A 17259-nucleotide genomic window follows, 5' to 3' on the forward strand; every position below is an offset into this window, starting at 1 on the left:
TTTATTAGTATTGAGTATTTTTAAGTTCTCTGTCTTGCGAAATTAGAAATCTTAAATTGATATTTGTGTCCACATATTAATTTTAGATTTCATAGCTATATTGAAAATTGAAACCAATAATTGTGTAATCTTTCAATTGAAGTAGCAACTTATAGGAAGAATATTCTATGAAGGAATTAAAATCAACCGAGTGTTTAAATCATTATTGTTTTCATGTGGAAACGACCCTATTCACCAGCATTACTGCATTTTGCATATTTTGTGACGTAAGAATTGATACTTTATTTTACAATGATGCGACACGGTTAATGATTGCTTATCTAGACTAGACTAGAGTTCGGCAAAATACAAATATATAATGAAAAATATAAGTTGTAAATGTAATATTTTAAAAATTAAATATTAAATAGTAACTTTTTGTTCAATATCTTAACAATAATTACTCTTAATTTTAAAATTTCCCCACTTGCTACAATATTCCAAAATTGCTTCCTGTAGAGGTCGTCATAAGAACAAATTTACATGAAAAAAAAAAGTGAAAATAATATTTTAAAATATTAAAAATTGAATCGCAATTTCAATTATTTGTTCGATATCTTACCAATAATTACAGTAATTTTAAAATAAAAAAATATTCCACTTGCTAACATATAAAATTGCTTCCTATCTAGACTAGAGGTCGGTATAAGACAAATTTATCTTAAAAATATATTACACATACTCTTTTTATTAACATGTTTGTATTTATAATAAATTTATCAATCATAAATATACTTAATAAATATAATTTAATCTAATTAAATTTATATAGGACACATTCAAAATCTTTTGATTTACATCTCTCCTTAATAAGTAAATATTTTTATCTATATTTAAAATTTATTATTTTTTTATAAAATTAATTTATGTAAATTTTAAATAAATAAATATTTTTATTTATTTGTATTAAAAATACAATTTTATTCTTTAAAAATTAATATTTTATTTTATATATTTTTTATTAAAATATAATATTTAAAACATTTAAGCACATATTGAAAAAAAAAATAGTTTTAATAAGAAAAAGTAAAAAGGGTAAACTCAAAATTTTTTAATTATATATTAGTTTTTATTTTAAAAATACCGACAACATCATTTACATAAATCAATAATAATAATAATAATAATAATAATAAATATATTACTTTTAACTTACTAATTTCTATTACCTTAAATATTATATCATTAACCAATGTGCAATATTTTAAAGAGTAAACCGTATTTTTAGTTCGTAATTGAATCTCCTTGTCATTTTAATCTTGTAAGTAGAGCCTGTCGCAAACTAGTTTCATAAGTGAAAATTTTTCGTTATTTTAGTCCTCCTGCGCCGAAGACGCCCGGTGGCTCGCCGGAGGCGACCTGGCGGACACGTAAATTTTATTCTATTTTTTAAAATTTTTTTCAATTGGACCAAATAAAAAAAAAGGGCAAATAAAATTAAAAAAAGAAATTAAAAAAATTTTAAAAAATGAAAAAAAATGATAAAATCCCGTGTCCGCCAGGTGTCGTTGACCTGGCGGACACGTCGCCTCCGGCGAGCCACGCGACGTCTCCGGCGCCGAAAGACTAAAACAACGAAACAAAAAATTTTCACTTGTAGAACTAAAATGATAAGGGAGTTACAGGTCTAAAAAAATAATTTACCATATTTTAAAATATTAAAAAATTTATATAGTAAAACTTATATTAAACAATGCATCTCTTGTCCCGGACTCATTTTGAATAGCGGTCCCTATCCCATCCTAATATATTTTGGAAAATTAATTTAAAATTTGAATTATTGTAAAGGAATAGAGGGTGCGTTTGATTAATATTTTAAATCAAAATCGTTTCCACAGTTTTTATAAAAATAATTTTTTTTTTCATAAAATATTACTTTAAAATAATATTTAAATTGAACCCCCTAATTTAAAACCAAACCGAAACAAAACCCGAAAACTCTATTTTAAATTATAATTCATTTGTTTTATGCTCTATTTTATATTGTTCTTTTTGTTAAAAATTTATGTATACTTTTTTTTGCTTTTTATAAAAAAACAAAAAACAAAAAACAAAAAAGAAAATTGTAAATTACTACAAGTATGACTTAAGGTTGGTAATATCATATTACAACCAAATTGATCGTTAAAATTATTTATTACACACATGCGCAATACATATCGAAAGAACTTGTAAAGTTCTTACAATTTATTAATAAACACTACTCAAAGGCCACAGTAGTTTCTAATAGCATTCCCATCTTTCAGAGCCAGGTTCTCTTTTTTGCTATAGAATTCGACAAAGTTGAGGTGATCGAATGGCTTATACAGCTGAGGACAGTCATCATCTATGAATTCCTCGGGTGTTTGCACCATTACATTCTCGAGAAATGAAAACAATCCGATGGAATATCTTGATGTTTTTCCATTCATGGTCACTCTATGTCGTGGTGACTTTACTCGGTCGTTGCTCCAAGCCTAATAAAAAAATTAAACAATATATTTAGTTATATCTTCGAATTTTAGAATTGTAGCAAATGTAATATATATACAATATATATATATATAATCCTATAAGCATCACATCTAAAGGGTGTGTTCCTTTTGTATTATGAAAGTTTGGATTTTTTTTGTTTATTTTTAGGTGAACTAGTCGTTGAATGTGATATATATATATAATGAGCATATGTTTATTGAATACAATGATATTATATTTTTTTCTTATAAAAAACAAAAGTAAAAGAAAACAGAATTAAAGCACATATTTTTCTATCCCACCTAAAGTATGACTTTATGTAAGGTGAAAAAATCTAAAATGAATTTGAGTTTAGCAGGATAAGTAGTGAAATGCGATGATATATTGGTAAATAAAAATATGAATAAAGGAAAATTGATAATTAAACTAAAAGTTCATAAAGTTGTAAATGGAAATAAACTATTTAGGTAGAATAGCTCTAAATGATAAGCTACACAATACATAATAGAGTATTATTTTCAATTACAAAAATCTTAATAAACCATGTTCGTTTTGGGCAAAGTAGTATAAAATCTGTAAAATAAAATTGGTATAAACCCGATAAAAAATACATAAAAAAAAAAGAAAAAAATAGCTCACCATAAAGGCATCACCCGCCATGACAACAACCGAAGAAGTAGAAAGGTTGTCAACGGCGAACCACTCGCCATCTTTGGCTTGGATCTCTAATCCATCCACTTGATTTTGATGGATTGTCGACATGAAACTCTTGTCCGTGTGAGATAGAAATGCGACTTTATTTTCACCAATCTTAGCCTCCCGATATTTCATCACCCTACATAGATAGTTCGCCGAGCCAACGATAGATTCATAGTACTTCCCCACTCCATACTTCTCGAGGACCATTTCAAAAACAATTCTTTCCAACTCCACGGATAATTTTGTGTATGTAAGAATTTTTTCACTGAAACAAAACAAAAATAAGGATCAATATGTACAAAGAATATTAGAAAGACCCTTATTGTCGTAGAATAATTGTCACAGTTGTACATATTGTTGCAAGATCATAAAAGTATCTAACTTTTCTAAATCCTTTATTTAAATTCGTAACTGGACTCATTTATCATTTTAGTCATATAACTGGAGTCTGTCGCAAACTAGTATCGTAAATGAAAAAATTTCGCAGTTTTATTTCTCCGACACCAGAAATGCCTACATGGCACCCACGTAGTTCGCCAGAGGCAACGTATCCGCCAAGTCAGCGACACTTGGCGGACACTTTAGTTTTTTTTTTTTCTTTTTTTTTAGTTTAATTTAAATTGTTATATTTTGTAATTGGACCAAATTCAAATATACAAAACATCTAAATTTAAAAAATTCACGCTAGGTGTCGCTGATCTAGCGGCCACGTGGCCTCCGGCGAGCCACGCAGGTGCCGGTACCATGAAGACATCTCCGGCGTTAGAGAACTAAAACTGCGAAATTTTTTCACTTACGGGACTAATTTGTGACATACTCCAGTTACGGGACTAAAATGATAAAATAGTTCAATTATGAAACTAAAAAAACAGTTTACCTTTTTAAAACTATAGAGTATATATTGAATTATCGGACAACATATCTACCTGAACTCGTCATTACCACCCGGCCACATAATTTTAGCGAATTCATGAATTCCTTCGAGGGTATTAGAGTTGTAGATACCCATGCTTTCGTGCAAAGGAATCATTGGAATTTGTCCAACATAACCGAACAAAGGCTTGGTGGCTTTGTTCTGAACTTTGGTCTCGAGAGGGCAATCGAACAGTGACTCCAATTGCTCGAACACTCCATTGTGTGTTTCTTCGGAGATCTTGTCGTAAACTGCTACAAAACATCCATACATTTCCAAAGCAGAAACCACTTCATTACATGCCTTGTACCATGATGTCGCCCCTCGTTTTGAGTTGTTGGCCGTGAATTCGATCACCGGAAGTTTATGCGGCGCCGGCGAAGCCATGAGTGTGTATGTGTGTGTTTGTTTTAGAAATAATTGAGGGAAATTTGTATGGCGTGTATAAAAAAACGCCAATGGCTGTGTGCTTTTAAATTATCTTGCTCCAACAATGAATCTTTTCTATATTATTGAGTTATAATCATTGAAGTTAATTGACAAAATCGTGTGTTAGGTACAACATCTTTTCGTTTTTAGTTTTCTCTTTTATCTTTCTTCTTTTTGGTAGTTAGAAATTTAGAATGCAGATGAAATCAAATATTCGCCCCGTCCCAAAACTATAGTCTAGGTTGTGTTTGGCACGAGATTTAGTGGATAAAAAGTACGGGTAAAAGATTTTTTTACCTTTTTGAGTGTATTAGTGTAAAAAATAGTGGCAATTGTGTAATAATAAAAAAAAGTAAAGATAGTTTTATAGTGATATGATTATTTATAGAAATGATACTATTGTTTTAGGACGGACAAAAATGATAAACAGGACTATTGTATTGGGACGGAGTTTTAAATTTGATTTAACCAAGTTAAAAAATTAATATAAAATAATTAACAAGTTATTACAAAGATTATAGCAAATAATTAGCATTTCATGGCAAGACAAATAGCATAAAAGATGGGATTAATCCTAACTGTGCTGAATTATGCATTTCAGCATAGTATCTATGCCCTTTTTTAATTTCCGCATACATATAAAATGGCATAAGAAGACAAAAAAAAAACAAGTGGATGCAATGGTAGTGTTCTTTAGTGTTTTAGAACTTTTGGAATTTTATCATTTTTATTGAAAATTGTTAAAATATTTTGAAATTTTGTTATATCATTTGGGTGGAATGGTATTTATTATTCATTACAAGATAATTGATGGTTTTCTTCGAAGAATTGGTTTGGATATTTAATTAATTCTGAGACAATTTCGAAAATTTTGGAATTAACTTTGAAGAGAAAAATTCGTTATCATTCAATAAAGTTTAGAAATTTCGAAGTCATTTTAAAAAATCTCATAAAGAAAGCCCAAAGCGAAAGCGGGTGAGTGTACAATCCAAATAGTTTCGAAATTTTTATGATTATATATCTTTTTTTCCAGATTTTTCGAATCAATTTTAAAAATATTTATTCAAAAAAAGTTAATCTACAATTAGGTCCGAGAAAATTTTTATAAGTTTTACATGCCTCAAAAGCCAATCGTAGAATGAAAAACATAGGAAGAAAGGCATCAAAATCTCGACAGCGGCTTTCTCCGGCAGTTTATGACGACGACGACAAACAACCCTTTCCAGCAACTACATGTTGGCCATAAAATCGAAGAGTCCTTTCTAAAAAAAAGTTAAAGAAAATTGATAAGGAAAAACAATAATTGTGCCTCTAAGTATGTGGAATGTGATGTGAATTTTTTCTTATTTATTTATTTTTTTTTTAAGTTAAACAAAATTATTTTTTTTTCATATTGCAACATGTGTCACAAATATGAGAACTCGGAACATATTTTTTTCAAGTATTTTCTCAAATTTTTTTAGTAGAATCTATTTGAAATGGTAACTTTGGAGTTTTGATTTGAATAAAAAGAATTTAAATTTGAATAGTTATTCAATATAAGAAAAATAGAAATTGATTTAATATTTGGAATGTAAAATTAATTTTTAATTTATATTTAATTTAATATTTTTATGAAATAAATTAATAATTAAAATATTGTGTATTACTTTATAAAAGTTTATTCTATGTAAAGTAATATTAGTAAATATTATTCTATATGTCCCAAAAATAATATTACTATTTTAACATTTTATCTCTTTTAAAAATAATAATTTTATTACCATAATATTGTCATTAGTATTTTATCATTATTAAACAAATATAACTATTTTTTATATTTAAATTAAAATATATTAAAAAAGACAAAAAGTCTTTTTAATTAATATTTTATATTCAATGTCAATATAATATAAAATCTTGAATTCAATATTCAAAAATTATAAATTTATTCTTTTAGTACGGTAGAAAGTATATTAAAATATAATTTTAAAGATATTTTTAGTAAAATAATTTATTTTCTTATCAAATATATATATTACTATCATAACATGTCATTATTTAATACTCTTTCCGTGTCAACACAATAGTCTTGTTTACTATTTTTGTCTGTCTCAAAACAATAGTCTCATTTTTATAAATAATTATATCTCTATAAAAACTACCCTGACTTTTTCATTATTATTACATAATTGCCACTACTTTTTACACTAGTACACTCACAATGGCAAAAGAATTTTTTATCCGTACTTTTTACCCACTATCAATATAATATTAATATTTAAATCTCGTGTAAAGCACAACTCAAACTATAGTTCTGTGACGGAGGAAGTAGTAAAATTGAATCTCAAAGCACAATTCTCAACTTAAATTTACGAGTACATTGGGCTTCATAGAATACAGTGTACACTGGGCTTCAACAATGGGTAAAATCAATGTAAGGCCCAATACGTTGAAATCCATATATTCTTATCCATTCACATCATATATTAATTACTTCCTCGGTCCCACATAATTTGTCCCTATTTTCTATTTTCATTCGTCTCACGTAACTTGTCCTTTCTATTTTTAGAAATATAATTATGCATTTTAATCACATTTTAAATTTTAAATTTTATAATTTTCTTAATTTTAATTAAACTATTTATTTATATTAATCTTAATCTATAATTATTTTTATTAAATAATAATTATTTTTACTAATACACTTCTTAATTACTTACTAATTATACTTTACCTAAATTTCTGTGTCCACAGTAATACACTCATATTACATGGGACGGAGGGAGTATTATAGTTCCTCAGGATTAACAATTGTTGTGGTTTGAATAATTTGAAATGATTTATTAATTTAAGTTTTCGTTTACATATTATTTGATACTATGTTTTGTGAAACTTTGTATAATAAATAATTTTAATTTTAATTTAAAATACTAAAAGAACAAACTCGAACATCTTCCAAAATTATGCTATTTTTTTATTTTTTATTTTTGGTTTTGTATTTTCTAAAGTAATATAAAATTTATAGTAAACAATTTTATCTACTTGCAATTCTATTATCCTTATTTTAATAAAGAATAATCAATTTGTCATTATATTTTTTATTTATTTCACTTTTTTTTGTTAATATTTTAATAATTTTTTTGTAATATCCAACTTTCCTTTTTACCTATTTTATTTTAATATTCAAATATTATTATTTTTAAATTTTCGTACAAATCAAATTTATATAAATTTATCGGACTGAAAAAATATTTGTTTCTTTTATTTTTTATTTTCAAAAAAAAAAAAAACTTGTAATTTTTATTCATAGCTTAAGAAAAGAACTTCTTGTGTTGATCTACTAGTTTCATAGTATAAATCAACAAAAAAAAAAATAAAAATATTAATATAATACAAATGAAGCCTATAAATTAAACACCAATCACATATTGTGTATAATAATCTCATGCTCAGATCATGAAAACAATATAATACATTAATTGATTATATTATTATTATTTAATAATGTAATGTTCCATTTGAAGGTACAATTTATATGATTCTCGTCCATTTAAATTAAAAATATTTGTTTTATTATAGTAAAAATAATTTTACATTAATATCAAAGTATCATTAATTTTTATATAAATTGCAAATATATAATCAAAACCAAACAAATTAACCAAAATTTTATAATCCACAAAAATATCAGCTTTCATCCATACATGACCAACATGTGACCAACAATCTCAAATGCAATATACTCCCTCCGTCCTATCTAATATGGGTGAATTACCGGAGATACGAGAATTTAGATAAAGTATAATTAATAAGTAATTAAGAAGTGTATTAGTAAAAATAATAATTATTTAGTAAAATAATTATAAATTAAGATTAAGATAAGTAAATAGTTTAATTAAAATTAAGAAAATCATAAAATTTAAAATTTAAAATGCGATTAAATTGCATAATTATATTTCCAAAAATAAAAAGAATAAGTTATATGGAACGGACGAAAATAAAAAATAGGGACAAATTATGTAGGACGAAGAGAGTATTACTCTATGCATATTTTGTTACCTTCCAAACCCTAATCGGTTCATATCTTGTCAAGAACTAATAATCTCAATAATTTGTATAAATAATAATATTTTATATATATATATATATATAGATATCATTTCCATACTGCAGGTTGCTGATTGGAGTATCCAATTCTTTATTTGCCTTTTTTGTTGTTTCCTCTTGTCGGCTCAATATAATATATATATATATATATACATGCCAAGAAGATTATGAATATGTTTCTTTTTCCAAAAATGTCAATTTTCTAATATTTGAATTTTGTATTATTTTAAAAAAATATATATTTTTTTCCTCACACAAAACATCACATCATACGTTATTATAATAGCAAACTCAATAATTTTGACAGTCATGACATTTTTTCCAATAATTTTTTCTTGCCATATTTTGATTATGTAATTTCTTTACCATTTAAACTTGACGTTGCAAAAAAAAATTAATAAAATAATATACCTATTTATTTTACAAAATATCACATTAATTATTATTTAAATCAAAACTCAAACTTTTAAACCCAATCAAATTCCTCAAAGAAACACACTTATTATATTTCATGACAAATATAGATAAATAAATAAATAAATATATATATATAGATATAGATATATAGTATTAGATCAATATATACATAGAGAAAGAGAGTGAAATTTTTATTTTTTGTATGTGTGATGAGCTTAGGGTTTCTCAAATAAAATTCACCATACCAAAAATTATAATCAATTTTATTTTTACTTTTAACTACAGAGAGTAGCCATTTGGTTGGGTTGAATATTTATTTTTCAGAATTAATAATGAAGATATCCTTCTACATTTTATTTTTTTTTAACTTTTATTTTCCTATTGCATTACAAATGCAAATGATATATATATATATATATAATACATTCATTTTACCTTTTTATATCAGGCAAACTTTAACAGTGGGAGTTGACAAACAAAATAAAAAGCAAATGTTGATAAATGCCATTTCTTTTTCAAATTATTCTCTTTTTTATTTTTTTTGTCAAAAAGTGGGGTGTATTTTGTCCTCTTTCTAGTGTAGAAATTAAAGTTAAATTGGATTATAGTGTTGAATAATTATGTGCAATTTGGGGATGCTTTGGTTGAATAAAATTCTCATTTTGAGCATCAGAGAAGTTATTTTCACAAGAAAAAATCATACAGGACATATATAGGTTGAATAAATAAAATAAACTTCTATTTCAGTGTTTTTTTTTTTTTTTTAATTTGATTTATTTTAGAACTATTCACTGCAATTCAAAACTTATTTTGAAATTTGAGTAAGTTTATTAGACTTCATCTATTGATAGTCGATTTCTCTTTGCAAGATCAAATTGATACTATTTTTAATTCAAATTGTGTTGATTATCATTTCACTTCTATGTGTGTATCTCTCTAAATGGGATGATAATGATGCTAATCGGGATTAATCAGCATGTGTCAATTGGAGATAATTAGTATACGAGTAATTATTTCTCAGTCCAAAACTAGAATCAAGATATGTATTGTGTAGATTATTATTATTTATTTTGTATAAATGCATCTGTATTATATTAACGTCCATTGTATGCTGATATCAATCGGAATTTTTGTTGTTTCGACTTTTATAGCTAATTAACACCATAATTGTCGTCATTTATATATATATATATGAATGGAAAACTCATTTATTTTTTATTTTTTAGTTTTGTTTTTTCTAGCATGTTACATTATTTTCTTGGTAAGAAAAGGATAGGGCACAAAATGGATGATTATCTTTGTCAAATCCATATTTCCAATTGTCTCATAAGTGGGAGTATTGTTGTACCACTGTTGTGGTTGGGACAAAATCACAGAGCTTCACCCAATAAATTATGGTTTGTATGTATGACTCTACTCAAAATAGTGTCAAATTGCAAATGTCAGTGGGAGTTTTTGTTATTTTTTATTGATATTGTGTTGCATATATAAAATATTATTATTATTATTATTATTATTATCATTTCATACTTTTATTTTTGTCATATATAGTGAAGGAACAAATGCTAAATTGCAAGTGGGCCTTTCATTTTTAAAAATAAATAAATAAGTAAAAATGTCCATATGTTGCACCATTTATAATCATTGTTATTCTTTTGTGCTTTTTTTTTTTTTTTTTTTTTTTTTTTTTCTTTTTTTCTTCTTCAAATTCATTGTCTTATGGAACAAATGCTAAATATTCGTCTTTCTTTAAGAGACAATGCAATTTGGTATTGAATGTTTGTTAAGTTGAAAAATTTCATAATCTATTTTTGCCATATTAACAAAATTTCTCTTTTCTGCCGTTATCGTCAGAGTCCATAAAAAACAATATCTGACTCAACTTGTGCAGTCCCATCAAGTTGTATTTATTTGTCTTTTCTAGGATGGTGGTTTCTCAAGAAAAAATGGACATTTTAGGTTTATCCTCTTATGGTCAGAAGTGTATAGAAACACACCATTCCTTTTTTGTATCAAGGGAATTTATTATATGTCTGCAACATGCTTGTTGTGGTTGCTTTACACAGCTCGAGATGATGGGAAGGTGGTAGAAGTGGTTTTGAGAGAGTGTGTAGTGAGAGAAATATTGTTCAATCCTCTCAACCTCAACCCTTCCTATCTCCATGCACTGAGTGGGTGATATACACTAATATCTCGCCGAAGAGTTCGTCGGTCGACGGGGAATTGGAGTTCCGATCAGAGGAACATTCGGAATCTGAGCTGCCCAGCTATGTGTTAGTTGTCAGTATGGGCTTGTGACAACATATGTCCGTGGATGAATTTTCCTAGGTAATCAGCATTGTAGTTTGGGTTGAAGGAGTTTTGGGTGTTTTGTTCTTAATCAGCACTAATTAATGAACATCTCCTGGATTGGTATCGCCCGGATATAGGATTGTTTATATCCGAACCGGGTAAACAAATAACTTGTCATTTATTGTTTTGGTCTCTGCATTTATTTCATTGACAAGTCGCCGTTATAACTGTGATATAACTATGCTTCGGGAGTTGGCCCTTTGAATAAATGTATGAGAATTTATTAGTGCAACACTTATTCTCTCCCAACGTTTGGTATCATAGCAGTGTTCTCTAAATCGTTGAGTAGATTCTTTCACAGTTGCAAAGATGAGCAAGGAAGGTCGATCTACGTCGAGACCTCCATTGTTTGATAGAACAAGTTATCGAAGTTGGAAGAACAAGATGGAAGCTTTCCTAATGTTACAAGGTGAAGATGTTTCTGAAGCTGTTGAGTCTGCATGGTCTCATCCCATGAAGACCATCCAAGATAAAGATAATATTATCTCTCTTGTAAAGAAACCAAAAAGAGAATGGACTTTAAATGAAAAGGCTGCTGCAATCGCCAACTCAAAAGCTCTTTTTTCGATCTTCAATGTTGTAGATGAAACACAGGCGAAGCTGATATCCAACTGCAAAGTTGCCAAGGAAGCTTGGGACATTCTGGAAAATGCATTCGAAGGTTTTGTGCAAGTTTGAGAATCATAGCTGGATCATGTTGAAACTTTGTTCGAAGGAATGGAGATGAATAAAGATGAAACAATTGTTGTTTACTATAATCGATTCGTGGATGTTGTAAATCAAGCTGAAGCTCTTGAAATGCACTTTGAAGATAAAAGGCTGGTAAGGAAGATGCTCAAAAGTCTTACAAAAAATTTCAGACCCAAAGTGATTATGCTCGATGAACCATCAAAGCTGAGAAGTATGACATTGGATGAACTGTATGGTACATTGATGAGCTATGAAATGAACTATCTCGAAGATAAAGCACCCAAAAGTATGGCACTGAGTGCTGAAGACATGGAGCTGATAGAGTCTGATGAAGAAATGGCTCTACTGAGTCATAAACTATCTCGAATGATCAGTGATAAATGAGCTACTAAGCTGAAATATGGGAAGTTTTAGAATAAAAATGGCTATTAGGGAGTCAGTACATCCAGTTCTTAACAAAAATATCCTAAGCAGAAACCAACCACTTACAGCAAGCCAAAAGAAAGATTCGATGGTGGATTTAAGAAGAAGTTTGTGGTGTCTGCAAAACCTGAGACGGTTTAAGAACCTACCTGTTATGGATGTGGTGGTGTTGGACATTTTAAATCCGAGTGCCCAACGGTAAAGAAAAGAGATAAAAGAACATATCAAGCTACCTAGAGTGATAATGAAGATGGTGAATCTGCTGGTGGTGATAAACAGACTGAAAAATCATGTAGTTGTTGCATTTATGGCAAACGGTGATGGATCCAGTGATGAAAATGAAGAATTCAGTTCTAAAACTACCAATGAGTCAAGGGAACTTGATGCTGATGAGCTGATTCACGCTTATGAGGAGATGGCAGTCGAACAAAAGAAAGTTGTTGTGAAAAATAAAGAACTTCTGGATACCATTTATCGTTTGGAAGATCAAAATGAGAAACTTGAAGATGAACTTGAGAAGTTGATGAAGATTACTGAGGATAAATATGTTGAGTCAGAGAAGTTGAAGTCTGAAAATGATAGGCTTTGGAAAGGAAATGAAAAATTAGATGAAGTCTTTTCAATTGGTAAACCATTTGGTGATCACAAATGATTGAGTTTTTGTGAATCTTCTCAAAGTAAACCAACTACATTTGTGTGTGTTGGTCTGCTGACTGATGTCAAACCCCTAGAGAAGAAATCAACACAAGTTTGGAAACAGAATCTAAGGAAGAGCAGAAGCAGAAACAGGAACAGAAACTGAAGAAGAATTCAGAATGATAAGTCGAAGTTCTCACAATCTATTGACTGCAAGTACTGCATGTATCCTGGTCATTCGGCTGAGAAATGTTTGAAGCTGGCAAAGGATGTTATCAACGGAAGACACATTCAGTGGCCTACTGAAGGATTGAAATAGAACATAAAAGTCAAATTTGTATGGATGTCTAAGGAAACTCAGAAACAGCTGGAGTGCAATATAATCTTGTCAAGTCAAAAGTCCACCTGAGCTGATCGATGGTACTTTGATAGTGGTTGCTTGAGGCACATGAATAACCAAAAGGGACTTCTGAAGAATTTTATTGAAGACCGATGGAGCAGTTATCTTTGGTGATGGAGAAAAGGGAAAGATCAGTGGCTATGGTGTTCTTGAAAAAGAAGGGATTCAAAAATTGTCGAAAGTCTATTTTGTAGAAGGACTTAGTATAAGCCAACTCTGTGATAATAACCTGCATGTGAAGTTCACTAAGGATTCATGTGAAGTATATGATGCTAGACAAAATTGTGTGATGACTGGTGTTCGATCTAAGAACAATTGTTACTTGCTAGAATATCCTCAAATGGAAGCATTGATATTGAAAGATGATGAATCTATGATGTGGCACACCAGATTGGGTCATGTCAATCCGCAGAACCTGCTGAAGATCATCAAATTGGAGCTATAAGAGGATTACCCAAATTCTCAAAGATTCCAAGTACTACTTGTGGTGACTGTGCAAGAGGAAAACAAAGAAGGGTTGTGCATTCCTCACTGGAACAACATTTCAGCAGCAATTGTCTGGAGTTGCTGCACATGGATCTCATGGGTCAAATTGATGTCTGTAGTCTTGGAGGTAAGAAGTACATTTTGGTATGTGTGGATGATTTTTCCAAATATACATGGGTCGATTTCTTGCGTGAGAAAAGTAATGCCTTTGAAAAATTGGGTACAAGACTCATGAATGAGAAGAAATTGAAGATTGATAGACTGAGAACAGATCACGGAAATGAACTTGAAAATCGGAGATTTGCTGGATTTTGCAATGGATTGGGAATCAAACATGAATTTTCTACGCTAAAGACTCCACAACAGAACAGAGTAGTGGAGAGGAAGAATCAAACTCTACAAGAGATGGCTAGATCGATCATGCATGCCAAGGGAGTTGCCAAACATCTGTAGGCTGAAGCCATAAATACGGCTTGTTATGTGATCAATCGAGTTTATCTCATACCTCATTCAGGGAAGACAGCTTACGAAATCTGGACAGGGAAGAAACCGAATGTTTCTTACTTTCATACCTTCGGGTGTAAGTGTTATATTATGAAGGACATAGATCAACTTCATAAGTTTGATACTCGATCAGATGAAGGCATATTTTCGGGATACTCTCTGAACTTGAGAGCTTACAGAGTGTTCAACAATCGTACCAAAAAGGTGATGGAATCTATAAGCGTGATATTCGATTATACCATTTTTTAGAAGAAATCTATACATTCAAATGATGATGATGATGATGAAACTTCTCTTGTTAAGGTGACTCAGAATCTTCCAGATGTTCAGAACATTCCCCAAATTCAGAATGATCTGCCTTAGACTGGTGACAATAATGCTACAGAAAGTTCAGTCATATTTGATTGGTCAAAACTAGAATGTTCAACGGACGTAATCAAAATCAATCAACAACCTGCTGAAATTGAATATGATGCAGAAGTGAGAAGATATGGTTTAAGATTTCCACACAACCATCCAATTGATGCAGTTATTGGTGATCCAATGGGTGGTCGACTAACTTGAGGTAAACAGATTAATTTCAAGAATCTATCGGGTATGAATTGTTTTATTTGCACAGTTGAGCCAAAGACAGTAGATGATGCTCTCAAGGATAAATATTGGATCAATGCAATGCTGGACGAGTTGAATCAATTCACAATAAATCGAGCTTGGTATCTGGTTGAAAGAGCAACTGATGTGAATGTCATTGTAACAAAGTGGATCTTCAAGAACAAGTCAGATGAAAAATGAAATGTTACCAGAAATAAGGCAAGGTTAGTTGCACAGGGATACACATAAATTGAGGGTGTTGACTACGATGAAACATTCGCTCCTATTGCACGCATTGAAGCAGTAAGATTTTTGGTATCTGTTGCATGCTCTTTGGGATTTACTCTCTACCAGATGGACGTCAAGACAACATTCTTGAATGGATGGATTAAAAAAGAGATTTATGTGGAACAACCAAAGGGATTTGAGGATCCTTTCCATCCAGATCATGTATACAGATTAAGAAAAGCTTTGTACGGATTAAAGCAAGCACCAAGAGCGTGGTACGAAAGATTGTCCAATTATTTGCTAGAGAATGAGTATGTTCGAGGATCAACTGATAAGACAATGTTTATCAAGCTGAAGGGAAAAGATCTTATGGTTGCACAGGTGTATGTTGATAACATCATGTTCGGTTCCACCGCTGAATCCTTGAAAAATGAATTTGTCAAATTCATGGAAGCTGAATTCGAAATGAGCATGATTCGTCAGCTTAATTACTTTCTGGGATTGCAGGTTAAACAACTAGCTGATGGTGTTTTTCTGAGTCAGACAAAGTATGCCCATAATATGGTTGAGAAGTTTGGACTTCGAGATTCAAAGGTCGTTAGAATACCCATAGGACAACAGGATAAAGTGTCAAAAGATGATGATGGGAAGACTGTTGATCAAAAACTGTACAGAAGCATAATTGGGAGTCTTTTTTACTTGACTGCTAGTCGTCCAGACATTTCTTTTAGTGTTGGTGTATGTGCAAGATTCCAATCCACACCTAAGAAATCTCACTTGAAGGCTGCAAAGAGAATTCTCAGATATGTCAAAGGAACTACAGAACTTGGATTATGGTATTCGAATAGGTCTGGCCTTGATCTTATTGGGTTCACAGATTCTGATTGGGCTGGTTGCTGTGATGATAGGAAGAGCACAACCGGTGGATGCATTTATATTGGAGATAACATTGTGAGCTGGAGTTCAAAGAAACAGAATTCTATAGCATTGTCCACTGCAGAGGCCGAATACATAGCTGCTGGAAGTTGTTCTGCTCAGTTGTTGTGGATTCGACAGATGCTGCATGATCATGGAATTGGTCAATATTCATTCACTTTGTTTTGTGACAATACAAGTGCCATTAACATCTCCAAGAACCCTGTTCAACATGGTAGGACAAAGCACATCGACATACGGTACCATTTTATTCGAGACTTGGTGGAAAATGGAATATATGAATTGAAGCATATTGGAACACATGATCAAAAGGCTGATATTCTCACGAAAGCTCTAGATGCAGATCGATTTGAGAAGCTACGAAGAAATTTGGGTATGTGCTCAAGCCCTCCTTGAGGCTCCTTGCATGAGTACAAATAAAAATCTCCAATTTATTTTATTACTTGATATTTTTGCTGGAAATTGAAGATTAGATTGTGTGAGAAAATGGTTTTTAGAAAATATCAAAAAGAATGAGAACTTATTGGTAAATTGAGATTATCTGAAAAAGGAAATTATTAAGGGTTTTTAAAACCCCAAAAAGGTTGATTTGACGGCTCTGCCTTGCAGTTTTGGCTGTCATCACAACCTTATGGGAAATGATGGTTCAGAGGGGAATTGAATTTGAAATGTAAACAGTCTTTTCGCATCCCTCTTCTCTTGTGGTTACATAAATCGATGTGTGTTGTGGTGGAAATAACCACTCCCTCTCAATTTCTCTCAACTCTTCACTCTTGCAATTTGTTTATGAGAAAACAATGGCTACAACCCGATTTGGAGGAGACCGAATGATGGGCAGCGAAATTGTTCGTGGTCGTGGACGTGGGCGTAGCAGAGGACGTGGAGGCCATCGTGGAAGAATCAGTTCACCTCATCTTCCCAGTGAATCTTCTGCTCCCGTGGTAGTTGCTAAACCACTTCCTGAGGTTCCAGT

At 30.4% G+C, this 17259-nt stretch overlaps 1 protein-coding gene across 1 annotated transcript; it reads right to left on the bottom strand.

The window, feature by feature from the left end:
* Nucleotides 1–2127: 2127 nt before the first annotated feature.
* On the bottom strand, nucleotides 2128–4638 carry LOC127254708 (probable 2-oxoglutarate-dependent dioxygenase AOP1). Its single transcript, XM_051279958.1, has 3 exons — nucleotides 4119–4638; nucleotides 3133–3457; nucleotides 2128–2495 (listed from the first exon to the last, which is right to left on the bottom strand). The coding sequence occupies exons 1-3, from the start codon at nucleotides 4490–4492 to the stop codon at nucleotides 2244–2246; spliced, it is 951 nt and encodes a 316-aa protein (XP_051135915.1). The 5' UTR covers nucleotides 4493–4638; the 3' UTR covers nucleotides 2128–2243.
* Between the last annotated feature and the right edge of the window lie 12621 nt (nucleotides 4639–17259).

Source organism: Andrographis paniculata, unplaced genomic scaffold (genome assembly GCF_009805555.1).
Source record: "Andrographis paniculata isolate CXL003 unplaced genomic scaffold, ASM980555v1 Contig52END, whole genome shotgun sequence".
NCBI lineage: Eukaryota > Viridiplantae > Streptophyta > Magnoliopsida > Lamiales > Acanthaceae > Andrographis > Andrographis paniculata.